Source organism: Trachypithecus francoisi, unplaced genomic scaffold (genome assembly GCF_009764315.1).
Source record: "Trachypithecus francoisi isolate TF-2019V2 unplaced genomic scaffold, Tfra_2.0 Lachesis_group10, whole genome shotgun sequence".
Taxonomy (NCBI): Eukaryota; Metazoa; Chordata; class Mammalia; order Primates; family Cercopithecidae; genus Trachypithecus; species Trachypithecus francoisi.
The window spans coordinates 125,207,493-125,233,187 of NW_022681455.1; the positions used below are offsets into that span (position 1 = coordinate 125,207,493).

Genomic DNA, 25,695 nt, shown 5'->3' on the forward strand with positions numbered 1-25,695 from the left:
CATGAGGGTTACTTAGTTGCACCCCAAACAGCAACAGAACCGGGTGCCCCACAAGTGAGTACAAACATATAGTTAGAAGAGTTAAGTTGTCACATTCCATAGTAGCACTGGGTGACCGTAGTCAGCAACAATGCACTGTGTATTTCACAGTAGATACAAAGGAAGACTTGAAATGCTTGGAATGTGGAAAGGATACTCAAGATGATGGATACCCCCAAATACCCTCACTTGATCATTACACAGTCTATGCATGTAACGAATACATGTACCCCGTAAGTATGTAAATATTATGTATCAACAAAATATAGTTTTTGTCTATCAGGTTAAAAAAAAACATTTTAATATAGTGTTGCTGAAAACATGGCAAACAGGCACTCCAGTATATTAAGAGTATAAATTGAGCTCAAGAGGTTTAATTCATCCATATCTAAATAAAAGGCACATACATCTCAATCCAACAATTCTAAGAGTTTATCCCACAGACACGATCACACCAAGGCACACATAAACGATATTCGTGACAATGATTAGCTGCAAACAAAATGTTCCGCAGCTGGGGACGGTGGAATGCTAGGCCCAAGAACATCCATAAGGTGGGACATCATGCTGTCCATAAAGACAAGAGGGAGGCAGGTGGGTGGATACGGACCTCCCTTTAAAAAAGAAAGCAAAGGATGCATCAGTGGGTAAACCACGGTGACGCTCAGGTGTGCACCAAGTCACAGGGAGGAGACCTGCGTGATTTTTGCATCAGTGCGTTTGCCTGTCAGGAGGGAAAATAGCTGGACAAGACGCAGGAAGATGACTGACTTTAAGCTTTATCCTTTTATCTTTTTTTTCTAAACCAGGTACACAATTTTTTTTAAGATAAGGTCTTGCTGTGTTGCCTAGGCTGGAGTACAGTGGCACAATCACAGCTCATACCATAGCAGCCTCAACCTCCCAGGCTTAAATGATCCTCACACCTCAGCCTCCCAAGTATCTGGGACCACAGGAATGTGTCACCACGCCTACTTAATTTTTGTATTTTTTTGTAGAGACAGGTTTTTGCCATGTTGCCCAGGCTGGTCTTGAACTCCTGGGCTCAAGTTATCTGCCTGCCTCAGCCTCCCAAAGTGCTGGGATTACAGGTGTGAGCCACCACAACCAGCTTTTTTTTGAAACGGAGTTTCACTCTTGTTGCCCAGGCTACAGTGCAATGGCACGATCTCGACTCACCGCAACCTCTGCCTCCCTGGTTCAAGCAATTCTACTGCCTTAGCCTCCTGAGTAGCCTCCTGAGTAGCTCACCATGCCCAGTTAATTTTGTGTTTTTAGTAGAGATGGAGTTTCTCCATGTTGGTCAGGCTGGTGTCGAACTTCTGACCTCAGGTGATCCACCTGCCTCGGCCTCCCAAAGTGCTGGGATTACAGGCATGAGCCACCATGACCAGCCCCAGCCTTTTTAATTAAAAAATATGGTGGGAAAAAATAATAGCTTACAAATGTGGCAATCATTTATAACAGTTTGCAACGTGGACAATTTTTTTTTTTTTTTAACCTCTTCCTTCTAGCACTTTCTAGGCCCCTGATAAATCATTTGTAGGGAGGCCTCTAGTCCTTAGAACCTGAATTATCACTCTGGTTTCACAAAAGAACAAACTATTCACTTGTACAAACTAGGATTAAAAGTTTCTCAGAGCCAGGTAAGGTGTTGTCAGGTCCGCCGGCCCCAGCCCTGCACACATCCTAAAAAGGTTGAGTGCCCAGAGGCAGACCATGCACCAAGAGAAGCCCATGGAGAGAGCTGCATCCCCCAGGCTCCCAAGCCCGGGCCAGTGCCCTTTCTCTAAGTGCGCCGCCTGGAGGCAGGTCCACTTGTGATCTGCACTCTCCTTAGAACAAGCTCAGGGTAGAAAGTATGTGAGTGGACAAAGTCCTAACCTTTGCGGCAGCCTAGGCAGAAGCAGCAATGAAGGATCGATCATCCAGGCACAGACAGACAGACCTTTATTTTAATTTTTTTTTTAACTGAGGCATCATGGCAGTTTAATAGCGAGGTATTTAGTTGCATTTTTATAAAAAACATTCAAAAACAAAGTGATAATAAGGACCTAAATTCCTTGGACTCATGGTAGAGATGTTTGAGCATCCTAATAGTCTACATCTGCCAACATGTCAGTTCAGAAGATTACAATGTTCCCCACAAGCCATTAAAAACCGGCCAAGGAAACTCAGTCATGACTAAGTCCTTGTCTGCATCACGCTCCTGCTCCTCCACACACTGTCTGAGCGTGCACTTTTCTTTTGAAGGCTAATTTACAAGGCATTCTGCCTGAGTCGGGGTATTGCTAAGTGGAAGGTTCGATGAACCTCCTAGTAGAAAATGCAGGGCCTGCAAAATGCGAACAGCTCGATTTACTATGGCTTATAATCAAGGCGAACTATATAATAAGAGGCTGTATTTTCATCAGATCTACAACAGGTCAAAGCTTATGGCAAAAGACAAAAGGCAGAGGTATGTATCTTAGAGACAAGCTCACAGTGCCTTTAAAGTGGAGAATTCTCGTGGCCAACTGGTGACTCACCATGTGTTGTTTTCCAGACGTGGGCAGATGGCAGCTCTGCTGACCCAACAACCCACCTACATGATATTCAGCATTTCGGGATCACTGGAGCTTGTTTAAAGCGAGTTTACACTGCTGAATTTTCCATCATCCCCCTTGCGAGCAGCCCTGGGCAAATGGCTATACCAACAACTGTGACTCAGGCGCCGGTCCCCGGAAGTCTAGAACCCAGGCCAGCACCGAGGCCTAGACAGCTGGGACTCAGGCGCTGGTTCCCAGAGGTCTAGAACCCAGGCCAGTCACTCACCACTGATTTATGGAATGGACCATGTATGTATTTATCAACCAAGCTCCCAAACTTAGGGCGCCCAGTGTCCCTCACCTTGAAGTTAGCAAGAGAACCACAACTTTGCTTCTCTGTAGACAGATCTCCCAACTTTCCCATCTATTCATGACACACATTCATTTAAAAACAGCTGAGAGAGCTGGGTGTGGAACCTTAATTACAAACAACTTCTGAAGACTCACGCCACGACGAGACCATGTTACCTCAGTCTCCTGCCTCCATTTCCCCATTTTAGACAGTTCATGCTTTTAAATACAGAACTCCCATGCCATTGGAAGCTGTTCCCAGAAAGCGTCGAGATTTTCATCCAGATGCCTCTGTCCCTTACCCGTCAGAACAGACCATCAGGTCCCACCTTCTAACAGGATGGCCTGAGTGAGGCCATGTGAACCTCAGCGGGAGGAAGCCCCTCCTCAATAGAGAGGTTGCACTCCCCACAAACGCTAATGCCAGCGGGATTCCCTAATGCCAGCAGGGGTCTGAAAAGTCTCAGCTGCTTAGGATTTCATTGGTAAAAAAGAACGAAGTATAAGATTGAGTTACTAATTTAACACTTAAGACTTCTTGGAGAGATGCTGAGAGTGACCCTGTAGGGCAAAAAATAAAATTTAAAAAACGTCTATTTCTGGGAGATCCACCCATCAGTCAGGACATGGCTTCAGAGGGCGTCTTGTTGGCACAGCTGGGACTACCTGGCTGTGACCCGTGTGGCACTCTATTACAGTTAAACCATGGGGGAGGGAAGAGGGGCTGCAGGCGGTGCCCTCTACCCAGAGGAATCCAGGAAGGCTCAGGCAGCTCCTCACTCATCGTCCGGGATTTCCCGGAGCCCTTCACTGTGGCGCGACCGCCCACTGATCTCCAGCAGGGCCTGGGCTTCAGGGTCCACGTCCAGGATGCTCTTGTTGCCCTTGGCCTTGAGAAGAGAAGAAAGGGTGGGTGTGTTCCATGATGGCCCAACAACAGGCAGCGGCTTCCTGCTAGTTTTCCAGCCTTCTTGGGTGGAATCGGCTCTGGTTCCCCCTAAGGCCCCTCCCACTCTGGGATTCAATGGCTGGGTGGGTAGGAGGTATTACAGGAGGTTCAGGGGTCAGTAGCAAATCAGGTGCAGAACCAGGGAAGAAGGAACCCCAGACCTTCCTCTTGCAGGTGGGCAGACAGAATGAAGGGCCACCTGGCTCGCACTTGAGGACCCCCCCGCTTCCCAGGGCTGCTCTACTAAACCGCCCACAAATCCCAGACAAGACTTCCAGCCATGCATCTCCTGGCATCCAAGTCAGCATCAGCTGCCAGGATCAAATTTGCGAGAAACTATCTGCAGACAGAAGAGTAAAGGGGGTAATGGTAAGAAAATGGAGAAAGGCCCCCAGGCTCAAGAGGCCATCCTGGGAGGCAGAGGATGGCTCCACTCACCAGCTGCTCCTCTGAAGGGTCTCCAACCGCCCACACCTCCATCTTATCAAACTGGAAGTTCTCCTGGGCCGACAGCTGCGGGCTGTTGTACGTGGTGCACGTGGGCTTAGCTCTGCTGTGTCCTTTCCCAAAATCAACATCCACCCAAAGCCCAAAGTAATTGTGCTGCCCCCCCATCCCCTGCAAAGGAAGCCAGGACAGAGAACAGCATCAGCAACTCCTCAGGGCCTGTGGACATCAAATACCATGAGCCAGCCTCTCACCTTAAGTACCAGCCTGAGACAGGGCGGGTGCGTGTGAACGCCATCATCTATGTTTTCCTTAACTGTGAAACATCAATGCTGCCATTTAAGCATCCCATGCCAAGTGACTAGAACAGTCATCTATGTCTCCAGACACCCACCCATGGCTCTTTCTCAACAGGATTTGCTTGCTGAAAGCACAGGTGACGTCAGAGAATTAAAAATGTTAAATATATATATATATAGAAAGAGACCCGCAGGGCCCAGGGCCCCACCCAGTTAAGATAAGGGGAGAAGGGAACACAGAAGCTGATACTGCAAGCCCCCCATGTGGGGGCACCAGTGCCCCCGCTTCCGGGCAGCGATCCTCACCCCGAGACAGACTAGGAAACTCAGCTCCGAGTATGTGGCTTACAGAATGCAGAGGCAGACCCGGAGGCAGAGGCGGACGCGTACCCTTGTGCCTTCCACCCCCCGTCACATGGCTGGGCTCTGAGCTGTTCAACCTCGCCTTGCCGAGCACCTCCTCTGGTCCCTGGTAGGCCTGGAACACCTGGCACGCCCTAGTTCTGACCCTGGGCAACAAGAGACCCAAGCACACTGTCCGGAGTCGACAGTCGGAGCCGCTCTGTCCCTCACGGCCAACGATGAGCGATGACCGGGGCCTGCCAGGTGCTCTCTGTGAGGCTGGCACCCTCTCTCCCGCCGCCACCAGATCGCCCTTTCCAGAAGATGCCAGGTGTTCTAGGAGGCCCAGCCACACCCCTCCCTCTCTCCAGGGCATCAGTGTGGTAAGCCTGGGAAGGACACTGGCCCCTCTAGCAGACCAGCCTTCTCTGCCCTCAGCTCTGCAGACACAGGACTGGATTTTCCCAGTAAGAGCTTTCTGTCAAGCAGCAGAGGAAAGAAATTGGCAGGGGAGCTGGCAGGAGTAAGTTGAGCGTCGGCGTGGATGCTGCCCCAGCTCCTGCCCCCGGGGCCTGCCTGGACCCATGCCCACCTGCTCCCTGTACCTGGCGTAGGCCTCCCCCACTTCCCTGTGCTTCCAGTGCCATGTCACCAAGCTGAAGCGAGGGCTGGACAGGAGCCATGGTCACCCCAACCAGGGCCCCACATGCTGTCTCATGAGCTGCCGGCAGTCCATTCCCCTCAGTCCAGAACTCCCAGGTATGAGGCAGGGCAGTGACGTGCAGGGACAGGTGTGGCGCTAACACTATCCCTAGCCTCAAAGGCCACAAACCAATCATCTGAGGGCCAGAAAAAGGGGCCAAGTGTGCCATCTGCACACAAACCACTGCGAAGCCCCAGCAGAGGCCACATCCTTCTCTAAGGGAAATCCTGGCCCAGCTGTCACTATCTCCAGCACCGGCCCTGGAGGCAGAAGGAACTGGACATGGTGTGTGTAAGGAGATAAATGCCACGCGCCCTGCCCTGATCTGTGGAGCTGAGCCTCAGGGTTGACACCTTCGTGGGGGGACATCACCAAGGCGAGACCCCCACGCTCTGCCCAGGCTCACCAGTCCATTCGGGATCGTCTGCTGTCCATGGTTCAAGTACATGTAGTGGTCATTGTAGCCTGTGTGTGTGTACACGGCCATGCTGGGACAGATGGAGAACAGGAAGCATCTGTCATCCCCTGAAAGTGGCCAGAGAACAAAACAAACAGGGTCAGTGTCTGAGCCAGTCCCAGAGGGCCAGAAACACCAGAAAGCTGCGGCTCAGGAAGCAACACCGCCAAGACCCCTCTCATCCATATCCAGGTGTCGGCAGATCGGGGGTTGGGACAAGCTGCTGGGGACCCAGCTGGATGAGCTGGGGGTGCAGGGATTAGAGGGACAGCTAATAAGGAATGGGACATCTTTTAGCTCTGGCCGGGGGAGCAGAGATCACAACTCTGCCCACTGTCTGGAGTCAGTCCAGGCTGGCCAAGCACATCCAAGCCAGAAAGAACAGGCTTCCTTTAGCTTACGAGCAAGGAGCAGGCGGTCACTCCGCAGAGACCAAGGCCTCCAGCACAGCCTACCCGAGCAGGCAAGGGACGCTGCATAGTGCTGAGCCTGGGCTGAAAGAACATACCATGCAGAGAGAGAAAACCTGCGGGTGCAGAGCTGCCCCCAGGAGCACGGCCTGGGAAAGGTGGTCGTCTACCCTCGTCCACAGGCATGGGGTGGGCACACAGGCCATTAGAAGAAAGGTACCAGTCAAAGCTCTGGGAAGTGTGGGTCCTCAGTCTCAGAGACTCCTTCCCTCTATAAGCACCTCAGCACTGGGGAGACGGCCGTAGGCCAGGCCTCATCCTCGGAGTTCCCAGCAAGGGGCGCTTCCCACCATGTTCTGAGGACTTGGCCGAAAGGGCTGCCCGCCCCGACACCAGCATACACAAGTGTCACAACAAGCCGGAAGGCTGCCCATAGGAATTTGGGGTTGGGCTAGTCATCAGGGGGGAAAGAAGTCACAGGAAGAAAATTATGGGCACCATGGTAGAATGTAGATAAGAAGGGGGCACCAAGACCAGGAGGCTGGAAGAGGATGATGGCCCTGAGCAAGCAAACAGGGCCCAGTCTGTAGTGTGGGCTGACACCACCCAAGGCCTCCAATCTAGAAAGATCCCCGGGGGGCCTCTGCCATCAGGGTCTGGGAGGCTTCTGGGAGGCAGCTTCCAAGGTCAAGAGGGAGGCCCTGAAACAGAGGCCCCCATGAAGAAGAGACCCCATGAGGACAAGGTGTGGGACAGGTAGGCAACAGTGGGGCTTGAGAGCGCCGGGTGAAGGAAGGAAGGTAGTTAGGCTAGAAAGTTCCACCGGAACCAGCTAAGAGAAGGACTTTACTCTGGGCTACAGACCGAGGCTTGCTTCACTGGGGTTTCAGCAGCCTCAGAGGCTTGAGAGCAGGTTTAGACGCCGCCATGAACAGCTCAGTCATACCCGACCGTATTGGCCCCACCCGACCCTCCCGCACTGGACTTCAGTTACGCGGCCCTTTGCTTTGCAATCCTGAGCCTGTCGTACTGCGGAGCAACGTGGCGGGGCCACAGAGTTCAGGCTTCGGCTGCGTGGGCCCAGATGCCAGTCCACCCCCAAGGGCCGTTCTCCATGGGGAAGGCCAGGTGGGGGAAGCATCATTTCCCAGGACACAGGGCAAGGACCTGAGGAGTTATGATTACCTGAAAAAAAAAAAAGTCATGCCAACAGCAAGGGCTCCTTATCTCATTCTCATAAAACAACACTCAAGCATGCTGCCACCACCTGGCGCTCGGCCGCTGAGGAGCTGCCTGCCCACACAGCATGGTTTCATGGAATTCTGAGGAACTGAGGCCCAGAAAATTCATCAGTCACCTTGCCCAGGGACAGAGCTGGGACTCAAAAATCCTGTGTTCAGTCCAAAGCCTTGGGCCTTTTCAACTACTGCACAGAAAGCACAAGCAAAAAAGGCTCTACGTATAATCGATTCTTCTTTCCTCAAATAAAACTATGAAAACAGTCCTTTAAAAATGTTGACGAAGCCACATCGCCCCACAGTGAAAGACCCTCCATACTCAAGGAGGACGCCACCTTCCCCAGCATTTGCCTTCATTGTTTGCCCCACAGCTATTAAATCACTTAAAGTCTCAGATATTAGAGGTCATTATTTCCAGGACAAGCGGACAACACGCTCTCTGAACTTGACCCAAAGTCCATGGATTTGTACCATACATGGTGCGAGGCTGCCCTCTGCTGTTATTTCCCAAGTATGGACACGTACTGCAACAGAATGAACTCAGGTTTGAAAACCTGGCCGCTGCATTTTTTGCACATGCTTCAGGAAGATTGAGTCTGCTTGTTAATAAAACAGGAAGAGCCAGCAGAGTCCATCTGAAACTAACATTAAGGGCTCTGGAGGTAGCAGCAGCTTTAACCTGATCATGATGCTCAGGGTCTTTTCACATCCTAAAGCCAAGCCTTCAGCTGTGCAGTGAGGCAGAGCAATGTGCAATTTCCCCGGAGCCTGAGGCTGGGCTGGTGCCCCATGCCGGAGGCAGGGAAAGGTAGGTGTGCAGAAGACAGTGGCCATGGCAAGGCTGAGGCCGCTGTCTCTAGAAAGGCCCACCAGCAGGGCTGGCACCTGGAAACTTTGATTTGGGGAGAATTCCTACCATTCCCAGAACTAAGACAAAGATCTAGAACATCCTGAAACCTAGATAGAAATCAAACCCTAGAAACAATGCGATCTAGGAGATAGAGGTGCCCAACCCTCAACCTGGGACCCCTGCTACCTGTCCCAGCCAGATGCCACCTAGCCTCTGCTGAAAGTTCTCCTGCAGGGGCAACTCCACCTGGACACAGTTCCCGGCCTCCAGAACCTCTGCCTGGTGGAGAGATGACCATTCCAGAGGTGCGGGGTAAGATACAGGATGTACGGGGGAATGATGAAGGCAAACCCTGGGGATGGTGGCCCACTCTTGCATACAGACGACAGCCCACTGATGGGCGATGCGTCTGTCAACGTTTCAAAAATTTTTTATTTATTTATTTATTTATTTATTTATTTGAGATGGAGTCTCACTCTGTCGCCCAGGCTGGAGTGCAGTGGTGTGATCTCGGCTCACTGCAACTCTGCCTCCCAAGTTCAAGCGATTCTCAAGCCTCAGCCTCCCATGTAGCTGGGATTATAGGCGTGCACCACCATGCCAATTTTACTATTAGTAGAGACGTGGTTTCACCATGTTGTCTGGGCTGGTCTCAAATGCCTAACCTCAAGTGGCCCATCTGCCTTGGACTCCCAAAGTGCTGGGATTACAGGCTTGAGCCTCTGCGCCTGGCCTTATTATTTTATTTTTTTAAAGATAGAGACGAGTTCTCACTATGTTGCCCAGGCTGGTCTCAAACTCCTGGGCTCAAGTGATCCTCCCACCTCAGCCTCCCAAAATGATGGGATTCCAGGCGTGAGCCACTGCGCCTGGCCTGTGTTTTAAATAATTTTAAAGGACTGTTTTCATCAGAATATTATTCCTTAAGGGAAAGAGGAGAATTTACTCAGAGCCTTTCATCCAGTACATTCAAGGTCATGCAGAAAGCTTTCAAATTCCAACAAGCAAACACACGTGGTGGTGGGGGCAGGGGCAGGAAGGCCCAGGGAAGGAAAACATCCGATCTGAACCAATCAGCATCTCCTAGTCCCCTCCGAGGGATCTGTGGCTTGACTTCTCCCATGCCCTGTAGACCCAGCACCGTGTAATAACCAGGCCTGTGTCCTCACCTGAAAACTGGGGGTCACACGGTCTGTCCTGAAGAACTGTGATGTGATAAACACCACTGAGCAGCATCACATTTTCCTATCGCCCCAACTGCGTCTAGAGAAACACTTGGAGAAGATGGGAGAGCCAAATTTAGCACTCCCATCCTCTCCCTCTCTCCAGAGCTCTTTGCCTAGGCTGTGCCACTCCTCCAGGTTCAGGTGACCAAGTCTTACCTTGAAACTGAGGTTTCACCTCCCAGGAGCAGGAGGCAAACCCACCAAACACGTGCTTGTCGTGGTCCTCAAGGACAGCCACACAGGGGCCCCGGTGAGTGACATGGCCGCAGAGCTGGGAGAAGCTGTGTCCGTGGAGCTCAGATGAAAAGAGCAGGCGCCAGCAGTGCCGCTGCTCCCGAGGCAGGTGGGCGTTGATGTACATGACAGAGAGGATGTCCAGGATGCTCTCAAAACCCCTGCCCTGGTCCACTTGACGCTCGGGGACCAGGGTCGTCAGATCCAGGGACGAGCACAGGACGAGAAAGCCCTTGTGAATGACCACACTCAGGAATATGGCCACGTGGGGGACCCTGAACACCCAGTCCTCGATCATGGCTCGCTCACAGTCACAGTCCAGCCACTGGGGCCCCAGAAACCTCTTGCCATCTAGGGGAAGGGGACAGTGAGCATTAGCGCAGCTGTTATGTCACTGTATAGCTGCCATCTAAACCCACACTGAGTACGGGAGCCATGAGCCACACAGCAATTACTGAGCACACAAAACAAGGCTCGTGTGAATTGAGAGGTACCGGAAGTGTAAAAGGCACACCTGATTTCAAAGACTTGGTATGAAAAAAAATGTAAATTATCTCAATTTTTAAATATTCATTACATTTCAAAATTGTATTTAGGACACAATTATTAGAATCAGTTTCCCCTGTTTCTCTTTACCCTTTTAACATGGTCCCTAGAAAAGTGAAAGTTTCACATGGGGCTTGCTTTGTCTGTTGGCCAGCACTGATCTCAACAATCCGACTTCAACCTTTTTCTCTCCTCTCCAAGCAGCATTTCGGAGCCCGTCGAGATGGCGGTGCCCTGGCAATGGGGCTGGAATAGATGCTACACCTGGAGCCGCACATCACAGGGCGTCTGTCCTGCCAAGGTCACTGGAAGGGCATTGTTCCCAGCCACTCAAGGGGCTGGTAGGGCACTTCCTGGGACTCCTGTAGTTTATCTGGGAAGAGCGGGTTTCATTCACCACTAATCAGGCTTCATCATACAGCACTTGGAGTCCTGTATTCCATCCCTCACCCACTAAGAGGTGACAGGGTAAGAGTGTGGGAGCACACACCTGGGGCTCCAAAGCTGGTTTCAAACTCGAGCTCAGGAACAGCATGACCATGCCAAGACCTGCACCTCCGTGCCTCAGTTTCCTCAGGTGGAAAATGGAGGTAAGGCCAGAACCTGCCCGGCTTGGTTATTACAAGGACCAGAGGAGCTTTTACATTTTAAGCTCTTGCTGACACAAAGGCTCCATTTACAGCGATTATAATTCCCAGCCTAGCAAAAATTTGAATCTAAGCTGAAATAACATTTTGTCTCAAGCCCCTTTTATTAAGCAGAAAATGTAAAACTACTTCCCAACTTCTGATATTTTGAAATTCCTATCGCTTCCATTTATTTTTCAAACAGTTTCATTTCTCATGACCTATATATTACTTGAAACCTTAAGGATAATTTTAATTGTCTGAATTAACTTTCTCTACTTCAATGATAAATGTTAATTTTTATTTTCATGATTCTTTTAAAATATACTAATTCTAGAGGGGTGCAGTGGTTCACGCCTGTAATTCCAGCACTTTGGGAGGCTGAGGTGGGTGGATCACCTAAAGTCAGGAGTTCGAGACCAGCCTGACCAACATGGTGAAACCCCTGTCTCTACTAAAATACAAAAAAAAAAAAAAAAAACAAATTAGTCAGGCGTAGTGGCGGGCACCTGTAATCTCAGCTACTTGAGAGGCTGAGGCAGGAGAATCGCTTGAAACCAGGAAGCGGAGGTTATAGTGAGCCAAGATCACTCTACTAGACTCCAGCCTGGGCAACAAGAGTGAGACTCCATCTCAAAAACAAACAAACAAACAAACAAAAACTACTAATTGTAGACAGATGAACAGTTTATCCATAAGACAAATTACTGATACTTTTAAAATTCTTTCCAAGTTCCAACCTCATCTGAATTAATTTCTGAAATATAACCTATTTTCAAGCTGTACTTTAAAATCTAGCTTTAAAACAAAAGAGCAACATATTTATAAAGCAAGTCTGCTTTGCAATGTGATCTGCCACAAGGTTTTTTTAATCCCAAGTAAATTTAAATATATACTCCTTCTCACCCAAGAGCCGAATACACATTCTTCTCACATGTGCTTTAACCACTACCCAGAAGTGATCATATAATAGGCCATAAATGATGTATCAATGAATTTTAAAGGATTGAAATCATACAAAGTATGTTCTCTAAACATAATGAAATGAAATTAAAACTCAATACTAGAAGGCAATCTGAGGCATTCATAGGCATGGAGAAATTAAATAACATACTTTTACATAGTCAATAGGCCAAAGAAAAATCCTAAGGGACATTAGAAAATATTGAGATCAGGCCGCGCGCAGTGGCTCACGCCTGTAATCCCAGCACTTTGGGAGGCTGAGGCGGGCAGATCACAAGGTCAGGAGATCGAGACCATCCTGGCTAATATGGTGAAACCCCGTCTCTACTAAAAAATACAAAAAAACAAAACTAGCTGGGCGAGGTGGCGGGCGCCTGTAGTCCCAGCTACTCGGGAGGCTGAGGCAGGAGAATGGTGTAAACCCGGGAGGCAGCGCTTGCAGTGAGCTGAGATCCAGCCACTACACCCCAGCCTGGGTGACAGAGCGAGACTCCATCCCCCCAAAAAAAAAAAAAGAAAAGAAAATATTGAGATCAATGAAAATAAAAACATAACCTATCAAAACTGATGGCATGCAGCTAAGGCACTGCTGGAAGGTAAAATTTGCAACTGTAAATGCTGATATGAAAAAGAAGATCTCAAATCAATAACCTAATATTCTACCTTAAGAAACTAGAAAGAGAAGACCAAACAAATTTAAAGCAAACAAAAGGAAGAAAATAAAAGCTTGGGGAAAATAAAGCAGAAACTAGAAAGACAACAGAAAATTAATGAAACTAAAAGCTGGTTCTTCAAAAAGAACCAACAAAAATGTGAAAAACCTTTAGCTAGACTGACTAAGGAAAAGGGGCAAGGCACAAATGCTTCATATCAGTCATGGAAGTGGGGACATCACTGTTGCTTTTGGGAAAATAAGAAGGATTATTTAAAAATATGCCAACAAACTAGAAACCTAGGAGAAGGTTCGAGGCCTCACGCTTTCTGGTTTCAAAGCTTTACTACACAGCTACAGTAACGGAGACAGCGGGTACCGCTCTACAGCAAAAGACCTAAATCACCGAGTCCACGCACACTTGCCTTGCAGCTTCATCTCAGAGAGCAGCTGAGCAGCCAGCACCTGCACCCGAGGGGCGGGCCCTGGGGCTTCCTTCCCAGTCCAGCCTCTCAGCTCCTGTCGGTGGCTTAGCACGTGCACCACAGAGCCAACCAGATCCTCTGTAAACTTTAAGATCACAATTTTACCATTAAAAACAGTTCCACCATAACCTGAGACCTCCGTCATGTCCACATGGAGAATGGCAATTTTCTGTAATGCCAACTATGATGGGCCATAATGTGGGGAAAGGTCATGCAATGTATGTAGTTACTCATTTTTCTAATGATACACTTGGCTGGCCTAGAAGTTTTCCCAAAGCCTTCGTCCAGGCCTTCTGACCTCAGCCCAACAGTGTTCGGGTTTAGGGCTTCCCGAGGATGGACAGCTCCACAATGCCTACTGTCTTCATCGCTCAAACCAACAGGATGATTTGCTGGGGCCCAGGAGCTCCCCTCTCCAGAAAATCCCTGATCTCCCCAAATTTGGTTGAGATCTAAGGTGTATTTTGCTGAGTTTTACTTGCTTCCAAAAACGAAGGCAAGTCTTCCTGTTTCCGCAACGACAGAGGGCAGGCAACTACTTTCTGGAATTGCTGCTCGCTTCCAACAGAGAAGGAGAGTTTGAGGTTTTCCGGCTTCTAAGATGGCAGAGGGCAGTCTGCAGCCTGGGAAAGTAGCTGAATTGGGGTTTTGTCTTAAAAATTCTCCTGACGACTAAAACTTAAGATTAACAACCAACTGGTCTTCATTTCTCCTTACCGTTAGCGCACTCAGTAATTGTAGAAACCGTGTGAGTGCGAGTTTGTTTTGCTGAACTTTTTTTTTTTTTTTTTGAGACGGAGTCTCGCTCTGTCGCCGGGGCTGGAGTGCAGTGGCCGGATCTCAGTTCACTGCAAGCTCCGCCTCCCGGGTTTACGCCATTCTCCTGCCTCAGCCTCCCGAGTAGCTGGGACTACAGGCGCCCGCCACCTCGCCCGGCTCGTTTTTTGTATTTTTTAGTAGAGACGGGGTTTCACCGTGTTAGCCAGGATGCTCTCGATCTCCTGACCTCGGGATCCGCCCGTCTCGGCCCTCGGCCTCCCAAAGTGCTGGGATGACAGGCTTGAGCCGCCGCGCCCGGCCTGCTGAACTGTTTTTATTTGTGGTTTCTGTTTTGTTCTTTCAGTCTTTTTCCCATTGGGTTTGATCAACTCTCCCTGACTTGGTCAAATCCAAATTATGGGGAAACAAGGCCTCTGAACTGGCTAAATTCCCACAGCTGGGGTGAAAAAGAAGGAAAGAACAAGGCCACCAAAAGGAAAAAAAGATTTTGACTGCCTGAGGGGCTTTATTTCCATAACCTTTGCTGAAAGGCCCAAGCTGAAAGACCCAGGGCAGCCGCCCTGCACTCTCGCTCAGTAGCTAAGTTTCTGCCCTTTTTTTTTTTTTTTTTTTTTTTTTTACCTCAACAGCCTGACTTTGGTTCCTACATCAAATCCTTTCTGGTTTGATATTTGTGTTACTTTTAAAATAGCAGTCATTTTTGTCCCAGGTAAAACACGGTAGTAAGAGATTTAAAATGATTTTTTAAAAGAGCTCAATGGTTAAAGTCAGCTTAATTAAAAGCTAATATCCAAGATATATGTGTGTGTGTGTGTGTGTGTGTGTGTTTATGTGTGTGTGTATTTATATTTAAAGGGACATAATGCTTTTTTGCCTCTCCTAGGGTCTTGTTTTTTGAGGGAAAAAAAAGCTTTCTTTCCCTCAGTCGACTGAATTGTCTTCTCCATTTGCTTCCACACACGTCTGCTTCCTCTTGCCACCCTCCGCTGTATGAAGGACCTAAAATAATGTCTGACAGTCTGAGATTCCTTAAAGAAAACAGAGAAGGTGCCACACTCGTTTCTGAGAGAAATGTGTGTTTCCTTATTGAACCCCAAAGGTATAAACAGACCAGTTTCTCTCAGCTCTTAAGCTCCTTGCTTTTCTACTGTGTTACCTGATTTTCTTTTGTCTAAAAAGGTTATTACTACACAGCTACTCTTTAATGAAACCAAAAGTTGGTTCACTGAAAAGCTCAACAAAAATCTGAAGAACCTTTAGCTAGACTAACAGAAAAAAGGGAGACAGCTCAAATTACTCAAATCGAAATGGAAGTGGGGGCCGGGCACGGTGGCACACGCCTGTCATCCCTCCACTTTGGGAGGCCGAGGCTAGTGGATCACTTGAGGTCAGGAGTTCGAGACCAGCCTGGACAACGTGGTGAAACTCTGTCTCTACTAAAAATATAAAAATTAACTTGGGGAGGCCAAGGCGGGCGGATCACTTCAGGTCAGGAGGTCATGACCAGCCTGGCCAACATGATGAGACCCCATATCTACTAAAAATGCAAAAAGTAGCCAGGCATGGTGGCACACACCTGTAATCCCACCTACGTGGGATACTGAGGCAGGAGAACCACTTGAGCCTCGGAGGTGGAGGTTGCAGTGAGCCGAGATCGTGCCACTGCATTCCAGCCTTGGCAACAGAGCGAGACCCTGTGTTAAAAAAAATAAAATAGGGCCAGGCACGGTGGCTCACACCTGGTATCCCAGCACTTTGGGAGGCTGAGGCGGGTGGATCGCCTGAGATTGGGAGTTCAAGACCAGCTTGACTAACATGCAGAAACCCCGTTTCTACTAAAAACACAAAATTAGCTGGATGTGGTGGCACATGCCTGTGATCCCAGCTACTTGGGAGGCTGAGGCAGGAGAATCACTTGAACCCAGAAGGCAGAGGTTGCCGTGAGCCAAGATCGAGCCACTGCACTCCAGCCTGGGCAACAAGAGTGAAACTCCATCTCAAAATAAATAAAATAAAATAAAAATAAGTAATTAAATAAAATATATACAAAAATTAGCCAGGTGTGGTGGTGGGAGCCTGTAATCCCAGCTGCTCAGGAGACTGAGGCAGGAGGAATCACTTGAACCCAGGAGGCAGAAGTTGCAGTGAGCCAAGATTGTGCCACTGCGCTCCAGTCTGGGTGACAGAGCAAGACTGTGTCTCAAAACACACACACACAAAGAAAAAAAGAAAAAGAAAAGAAATAAAAGTGGAGGCTGGGCACAGTGGCTTACGCCAGTAATCCTAGCACTTTGGGAGGCCAAGGCAGGCAAACTGCCTGAGCTCAGGAGTTTGAAACCAGCCTGGCCAACATGGTGAAACCCCATCTCTACTAAAAACACAAAAATTAGCTGTGCGTGGTGGCACCCGCCTGTGGTCGCAGCTACATGGGAGGCTGAGGAAGGAGAATCTCTTGAACCTGGGAGGCGACAATTGCAGTGAGTTCAAATCACACCACTGCAGTCCAGCCTGGGCAACAGAGCAAGACCCCGTCACCCAGACAACAACAAAAAAAGATGATTTCTGGAAAAAAAACTTTTTGTGATCAAATTGGCTGTAATTAAAAGGATATTATTTATAAGTCTTTCTAGAAATTAGGCTTAGATATTAAAAATACACTAACATGGCCGGGCGTGGTGGCTCAAGCCTGTCATCCCAGCACTTTGGGAGGCCAAGATGGGCGGATCACGAGGTCAGGAGATCGAGACCATCCTGGTCTACATGGTGAAACCCCGTCTCTACTAAAAGATACAAAAAACGAGCCGGGCGAGGTGGCGGGCGCCTGTCGTCCCAGCTACTCGGGAGGCTGAGGCAGGAGAATGGCGGAAACCCGGGAGGCGGAGCTTGCAGTGAGCTGAGATCCGGCCACTGCACTCCAGCCTGGGCGACAGAACGAGACTCGGTCTCAAAAAAAAAAAAAAAAAATACACTAACACACTAAAGAATTTGTTAAAACAAGATTCTTTTAAGATACTGATTAATAAAATCACAAGAGGTTTTAATTTTTTTTAACCCAAAAGTTGAACTTTTACTGCATTTTGCTGTTTTCTCTTTGAGAAGACCTGAGATAATAACTCCCTCCTTCAACTTTTTCGTCAGCTCCTGAACGTTTTTCCCCTCAAGTTCTAACTGCTGTTGTGGCCTGATGCCAAAAATGTTTTCCTCTTAAAAATCCAAAAGAAATGTTTTCTTCTAATGTAACATTTTGTGCTCTTGACTTTTTAAAATATGTCTAAATTGTTCTATGACACTGAAAACCTTTATGACCCAGGACACACTCTTCCTATGTCTGATTAATTCAAGTACCATTTTCATTAGTTCTGCAGGTTACCTAGACTCCCTCCCTAGAGGGCAAAGCAATCACACCCACGGCAGGTTTTTGTTTTTGTTTTGTGCCTTTAGGTAACTGGTCTAACAAACATTTTTTGTTTGTTTTTGAGATGGAGTCTCACTCTGTCGCCCAGGCTGGAGTACAGGGGTGCTATCTCAGCTCAGTGCAACCTCCGCCTCCCAGGTTCAAATGATTCTCCTGCCTCAGCCTCCTAAGTAGCTGGGACTACAGGCATGTGCCACCACACCCAGCTAATTCTTATAATTTTTAGTAGAGACGGGGTTTCACCATATTGGCCAGGCTGGTCTCAAATTCCTGACCTTGTGATCCGCCCACCTTGGCCTCCCAAAGTACTGTGATTATAGGCATGAGCCACCGCCCTGGCCAGATTTTATGAGTGTGTGTGTGTGTGTGTTTTGGTTTTTGAGACGGAGTCTCACTCTGTCGCCCAGGCTGGAATGCGGTGGCGCGATCTCCACCCACTGCAAGTTCCGCCTCTGGGTTCACGCCATTCTCCTGCCTCAGTCTCCCAAGTAGTTGGGACTACAGGCACCCGCCACCACGCCCAGCTAGTTTTTTTTTTTGTATTTTTAGTAGAGACGGGGTTTCACCATATTGGCCAGGCTGGTCTCAAATTCCTGACCTTGTGATCCGCCCACCTTGGCCTCCCAAAGTACTGTGATTATAGGCATGAGCCACCGCCCTGGCCAGATTTTATGAGTGTGTGTGTGTGTGTTTTGGTTTTTGAGACGGAGTCTCACTCTGTCGCCCAGGCTGGAATGCGGTGGCGCGATCTCCACCCACTGCAAGTTCCGCCTCTGGGTTCACGCCATTCTCCTGCCTCAGTCTCCCAAGTAGTTGGGACTACAGGCACCCGCCACCACGCCCAGCTAGTTTTTTTTTTTGTATTTTTAGTAGAGACGGGGTTTCACCATGTTAGCCAGGCTGGTCTTGATCTCCTGACCTCGTGATCTGCCCGCCTCGGCCTCCCAAAGTGCTGGGATTACAGGCGTGAGCCACCGTGCCCGGCCCAGATTTTAAGTTTTATTGAAATATTTCCCATCCATTATTGAGTTACTTGCTTAGAAAACAGTCAAAGCTAAACTTTCTCTTTTAAGCTATTTACAGTTTTTAACAATCAAAGTATGCTCTAGTGAGCAAAATTTAAAACATAATCCCTTTCTCTCTACCTAATTTCCCCAAAATTTCGACACTATTTGTGAGTATTCTCAATTTATGGCAATATAATTATTTGCATACATTCAATAAGAATCTATTTTCTCTTATAACAGGACATAATTGGAGACACTGGTTATTTCACGAAGGCTTTGACTGGAACAGCATTTTCAGATTACCTTGAGAAAATAAAGCTGACCTATAGAGCTGATAAAAGCCACTGGACAAACTGGCCTCACACTTTGTCCTTTACAGGGTCCTGACCTGTGATAAGTAAAGGATGTCACTTTCTGACAAGCCCAAATACTCCAAGTTTTCTTGGAACCTCAAAGAGAGAGGAATTCACCCAAGTCACATGGGTATCTACAGGTACAGATGCGTTCTTGGCTAGCCTTGGGGCTTTTCGAAAGGTCTAATCTAAAAGAAAACAAACAAAAAAATAAAAATGTCTAATCTCAGACTCCTTAAGGAAAAGTTCTAGCAAAGATAATTTAAACAGAGAGAGTAAGTGCCTATATGCCAAATCATTACTCTTGCTGTATATTATGCAAATAATCAAGCTAAGTATAAGACTAAAACTTGTTTTATAAACAAGTTGGTCCTACTATGATTTTGTCTTTAGCATAGCACACCTGTTACTAGATTCTAGCCTTATCCAGGGTTTTCCAATTGTTATTATTTTCTACAATTTGGAACGAATCCTAAAATTTTTTCCTGGCTACAAGTCTTTAAAATAATGTTTCAACTTTTTTCCTTCTTTCTTTTCTCTTTTCCCTTCCCCCCCCATTTTTCTGATTTGAAAGATTTTTGAAAGACAAAGGAGGGAAAAAATAAAAGCTCAGGACTCCAGTTCACTCTGCCACAGGGAAAAATTAAGCTAAAAGCTGAGTCATGCAAGAAACTGTCTTTCCTTTTGTTCCTAAGCAGAGAGCTACAGATAAAAGGTTTAAAGTCTCCACAGGTGGCTCACACCTGTAATTCCACCACTTTGGGAGGTAGAGGCGGGCAGACCACCTAAGCTCAGGAGTTTGAGACCAGCCTGGCCAACATGGTGAAACCTCGTCTCTACTAAAAATACAAAAATCAGCGAGGCATGGTGGTGCGCGCCTGTAGTCCCAGCTACTAAGGAGGCTGAGGCAGGAGAATCACTTGAACCTGAGAGGCGGAGGTTGCAGTGAGCTGAGATCGCACCACTCAACTCCGGCCTGGGTGACAGATCGAGACTCCATTTCAAAAACTAAATAAAATAAAATAAAATCTCCACAGGTAGTGACTATGCTCACCTGATTGTATGTAAAGTGCTGATTTACAGAATGCAAGACAAACACACATTGACTATTCCCCTAACTGCTCCCTTCCTCTTACAAAATGTGGATTTAGTAATGGGACCAGACCCTCCCTCTTTCCCCTACGGCCTGCTTTTCCCCTTTAAGTCCTGAAGTCCTCAAAATCATCTTTGGAGAAAGGCACAGGTCTCTCTCCCAGACATGCCCTTAACCTTGGCAAAATAAACTTCAACTAATTGAGACCCATCTCAGATACTTTTTGGTTTACTCCTCCGTCTGCCATGTAACTGGCCTCCATCCCCCACCGATGGTCACCAAGACTGCTGAGGAGGCTGCAAAGGGCCTCGTGGCCTCACTACCTTTTGGACTTCTCTGGCCTTCACGGGACCTTCTGTGGCAGAAATCATTTTCATAATCATGAGACTCTTCTCCTCGGAGTTTCCTTTCAACAGGTGGGACATGGATGCTGTGAACTGTTCCTGGGACACGTTCTCACTGGGTCCCTTCGCCTTCCCTGTCAGGTCGACCCTCCGCATGCCATCGTACAGCCTGGTGACCATCTCCAGGGGAACAGCTTCCCCGACGTGGTTCTGCCGGGGACAAGCAGAAAAAATGGTTAGACAGTACACGAGTTGAACTTGGTAACTAGGAGTTATTAAATTATTTTAGGCAGATAGAGAGGAAAAGGGATGCTTGGGAAGTTTTCATTTTTTAAAGCATCTCTGAAAAGGTTTCTTGTAAAGCCCGGGCTCTTAGAGCCAGGCCAACAACCTTTGATATGCAAATGCAGTCCATTAGAAACTGGGTCCACCTAACATGGTAATTCTCACCGCCTTCTTGCCCTTTCCCCACATGGCCACCTCCACATACCCCCATGTGTGTAGAACATCCAGGGCGCCCTGCATTGACACATTAAAAGGCTAGGGTGGGAGGGCCAGCTTTTTCGTGGGCTAGGTGAATGACATACCTGGTGAAACCAATCCCGAGACCTATGCAAATCAGACATCACCTCCTCCAGCCTCTGCATATATACCTGGCTGGTGTCCACCGCACTTGAGGACCTCTTCTTTTGGCTCTGGAGCCGCCCCTCCCTCTGTCTCCGTATGGAGGAGCCTCTTCCTTCTGCCTTCTCCTTCCTTCTTGCCTATTAAACTCTCTGCTCCTTAAAGCCACTCCACGTGTTTCCATGTCATTTTATCCAAACTGGCATGAGGACCAAGAACCCTGGTGTTCTTCCACTCACTGGGAGCCGTATCAGTAGTATCACAGGAAAATAAGTAGGGGGCCAAGACCAGCCTTGGCCACTTCACAATGCTGCTGTCAGCTACCAAATACTCCTGCATCACCAGGATGCAGGATGTTCTCTCACCTAAGGGCCTCACACCACCTAAGCATCCTGGGTGTGGCTTACCTTGGCCATCAGACCTTCCCACAATCTGCTCCCACCCTGCCTCCAAACTCTCCTGTCTCGTCATTCCTGCCTCTGGCCACCATCTGAGCTTCACTCTGCTTTGAAAATCATCTTCATTCTAGATTCCAGCAGCTGCCATTTGCATGTCGGAATTTATTAACACGTGTAACATATGTCTGTATACAGCTAATTCGGTCTCTGTATTAGGGGTTTCCAAATATATCAGCTTTTACTTCCTGTCCATGTTCCTTGGGCTCAATATGCATTTTTCATTCATTTTTATTTCAATTTTAAATTTAGGGCTTTGTTTTTTTTTTTTTTTGAGACAGGGTCTCCCTCTGTCACCCAGGATGGAGTGTGGTGGCTCAATCACAGCTCACTGGAACGTCTACCTCCGAGGCTCAGTTGATCTGCCTACCTCAGCCTCCTGAATGGCTGAGACTACAGGCACATGCCACCACGCTAATTTTTGTATTTTTTGTCGAGATGGGGTCTTGCTGTATTGCCCAGGCTGGTCCCAAACTCCTGGGCTCAAGTGATACTCCTGCCTTGGCCTCCCAAAGTGCTGGGATTTCAGGCGTGAGCCACCGTACCCAGCAAATTTAATTCTTAATGCCTGGACGATAACGTTCTAATGAAATATTGTTTTCCTTTTTGCCTCCTGCATCAAATCTGCTTTGGTCCTGGATTTACAACTAAATGGAGAGAGCGAGCAAATCACAAGCCAATCACATCCTGCACAGCAGGGTCTGCGAGCTGGACTCTCCTGTAACAACCAGCTGGGTGGACACTGTATATTCCAGGATCAATATTCTGCAGCTCTTCAAAGGCAGGCCTCTGCCCTCGCCACTCAAAAACAGCACTCCTATTTCTGTCAGTGTCTGCAAAGTTCTACTGGAAAAGCAACCTCTCATCCTTTCCTCAAGGAAACTTCATTCCATCACCAAGGTCTTCTGATCAACTCTTAACTGTATGTATCTGAACATTAACACCCACTCTACAGTGAAGTCTGAAATGGGCCTGGCTAATTCTGCTTGTTCCCATAGGCTTCCCGGGGCACTTCTCATCTAGTGGTGCTACATACACGCATGCACACACATGCACAAGGCATGCACACACAACCACACGGCTGTGACCTAGATAACCTCCCTGGCCCGTTTCCTCATCTGCTCCCACGCTGCACATTCTAGAAGAGGAAGGAGGCTGCTAGGATGGCTGCCTGGACTCCCAGGAAGATGAGCTGACAGTATCTCCTTGTCAGTGTCTTGCCTCAGTCTGAGCACTCAAATCTGCAGCTGAGAGCCCCGTGGAACGGGCAAAAACATGGGCAAATGGGCAGTTTTAACTCCCCACAAGATGAGCCTTGAGTCTAAAATGTCATTACTTCGTTAGGAATATCATAACATTCCTAGCCATCAAACACATACACATTCTAGAGGCACAGGTGCACCTGACACATCATGGTCCCACGAGGGCGGATCCATCACCCAGTCTGTGTCCCCGTCTCTGAGAGGGCAGTTAGGAGGCACATGGCTCAAGAGACACAGGAGGCAGGCTATCTCCCCTGATGTTCATCTCAAGTTAGAAATGTCCCCAAAACATCGCGTCAATCATTCATCATCTACTCCAGGTTCTTTTCTTTAATACCGATAAGAGACTATTGATTTCAAAAAGCGGAAGGGATGCGTTTAGACACTGTCTATGGCTATTTTCACACAGTAACAGCAGAGCAAAGGAGTTGCAAGAGACCACCATAGCTCACAAAGCCAAAACTTACTGGCCCTTTACAGAAAAGGAACTTTTTAGTGTTGCCATCCATCGCATTACAAAAACAAGAAAGCAGATTCTGGCCTGAGGGCCACAGTCTGCAGACCCCTGCTCCCAACTAAACACGAACCACTGGTTGTTACTCTTGCCTGTAGTGCCTTCAGAGAAAAGGAGTTGGAGGAGACATTTGGACTGTTTTTATCCGATGACAGAGCATCAAACAATCGATCAATCTCTGCCTGTTCCTCAGGAAGAAACCGTGAACAAAAGTTCTGCCCCACATGGCTTCCGCTGTTCCCCATCTGTTCTGGTATCTGGCAGAATTCTCTGCAGAAGGAAAAGACACAACGTTAGAAAAATCAAAATTTAATAATCACAGAAAATAAATGTTGATAATGATATGGTCAAGTTAATATGTATTGATTTAGCCACAAAATGTAGCTAAAACACATCAGACCTACATAATATTGGGTTTTGGGTTCTGTTTTTATTTTGTGTTGCTGAGGTGGGATCTCACTCTGCTGACCAGGCTGGAGTGCAGTGGTGCCATCACAGCTCCCTGTAGCCTCAACCGCCTGGGCTCAGACAATCCTCCCCACTCAGCCTCCTGAATAGCTGGGACTACAGGACCACACCATGATGCCTGGCTAATTTTTTTTTTTTGTCTTCTGTAGAGATGGGGTCTTGTTACGTTGCCCAGGCTGGTCTCCAGCTTCTGGCCTTAAGTGATTCTCCTGCCTCAGCCTCCCAGTGTTGGGATTAGAGACATGAACCACCATGCCTGGCTAATATTGTTTCAAGGTGGCAGAAATTAATAGCTGATACAAATAAAGCTGGAAAAGCCCATCCTGACGCCCATGACCTACTGAAACACACCCGTAATTGTCAAAAAGTCTGGGTTTGAGAACATAGTGCCCAAGCTAATATAATCAGAGGCAGAACAAAATATCTGTATTTTAATCAATCTAAATATTCGTTCTTTAAAACCAGAGTTGGAAAATATATATCAAAGGCCGAACAATCACACGTATTTGATTAACTCACCTTGAGAATACTGCTACACCCTAGTTGGGAAGTTTTTCCTTTGTGATCCTGGCTCTGCCTCCTCCTAGCTGTGTAGTCTTGGGCAAGCTACTAAAACACTCTCTGCCTCAGTTTCCCCAGTCGTAAGCAGGAGAAGTCACAGCCCAGCCTCAGAAGATTGCCGTGATTATCAACCAACTCAATCAAAGCAAAGGGCCGAGACGTCCCCTGCACTGATGCGTGCCTGTATGATCCCAGCCCACGAGCCTCATGCGTTTGAGGCGCTGGAGGAGCATTAACAGAGACTGGCACCGACATCAGGTGACCTGGGGCCTTGTTCACTGTCACAAACCTCATTAAAGGAGTAAGTCGGCCGGGCGCGGTGGCTCAAGCCTGTAATCCCAGCACTTTGGGAGGCCGAGATGGGTGGATCACGAGGTCAGGAGATCAAGACCATCCTGGCTAACACGGGGAAACCCCGTGTCTACTAAAAATACAAAAAACTAGCCGGGCGAGGTGGCGGGCGCCTGTAGTCCCAGCTACTCCGGAGGCTGAGGCAGGAGAATGGCGTAAAACCCGGGAGGCGGAGCTTGCAGTGAGCTGAGATCCGGCCACTGCACTCCAGCCCGGGCGAAAGAGCAAGACTCCATCTCAAAAAAAAAAAAAAAAAAAGGAGTAAGTCAAGCACCAGTAAATCGGGGGATTCAAACAAAAAAGCATGGTTAGAAATGAAAACAAAATCTCTCAAGAGGTAAAAGGTGCTGTGACTTAGTTCCCGGCCCTGGACTTTTTCCAGAAACCCAGTGTCAACGAGACTGCTGGAGAGACAACCACCTTCTCCCGCACAGACACCTTGATAAACAAAGTCACTGCAACAGTCAATTAGCCAAAGGGGGAAAGGCCATGCTAGTAGGGTGGGGCATGAGTCATGGTGCGCACCAACACCTGACACTTCAAACCCTCAAGGGATAACAGGGTACAGTCAGGATCTCTCTTTTCTTTTTATTGATATGACATTCACATAACATAAAATTAACTGTTTTAAAGTGTACCGTGGCATTTAGCACATTCACAATATGGTGCAACCCTCACAGTTCAAAAACATTTTCATCACCCTCTGAGGAAACCCTGTGCATGAGCAATTTCCTCTCATTCCTCCCTCCCACAGGCCCTGGTCATCACCCGTCTACTTTCTGTCCCAATGCATTTCTGTATTCTGGGTGTTTCATATAAATGAAATTATATGGCCAGGCACGGTGGCTCACACCTGTAATCCCAGCACTTTGGGAGGCCAAGGCAGGAGAATCACTCGAGCACAGGAGTTTGAGACCAGCCTGAGCAACATAGCAAGACCTCACCCCTACTAAAAATGTAAAAATTAGCCAGGCACAGTGGCATGTGCTTACAGTCCTAGCTGCTCTAAAGGCTGAGGTGGGAGGATCGCATGAGCACAGGAGGTCAAGGCTGCAGTGAGCTATGATCATGCCACTGCACTCCAGCCTGGGTAAAAGGGCAAGACCTCATCTCTAAAAAAAAT

At 48.1% G+C, this 25,695-nt stretch overlaps 1 protein-coding gene across 6 annotated transcripts in view; it reads right to left on the reverse strand.

Moving 5' to 3' along the window:
• Nucleotides 1-1,966: 1,966 nt before the first annotated feature.
• The window catches only part of MEAK7 (MTOR associated protein, eak-7 homolog), a 29,032-nt gene continuing 5,303 nt past the window's right edge, over nt 1,967-25,695 (reverse strand). For 3 of the 6 annotated variants that reach the window (XM_033219176.1, XM_033219178.1, XM_033219177.1), the window contains exons 2-8: nt 23,285-23,462; nt 20,317-20,547; nt 13,286-13,430; nt 9,996-10,424; nt 6,065-6,183; nt 4,306-4,485; nt 1,967-3,808 (exon numbers count right to left, since the gene is read on the reverse strand). In XM_033219176.1, coding sequence (XP_033075067.1) covers nt 3,695-3,808; nt 4,306-4,485; nt 6,065-6,183; nt 9,996-10,424; nt 13,286-13,430; nt 20,317-20,547; nt 23,285-23,437 — 1,371 coding nt within the window. In that variant the 5' untranslated portion in view covers nt 23,438-23,462 and the 3' untranslated portion in view covers nt 1,967-3,694. The other 3 variants (XM_033219180.1, XM_033219179.1, XM_033219181.1) reach the window with 3 other exon arrangements.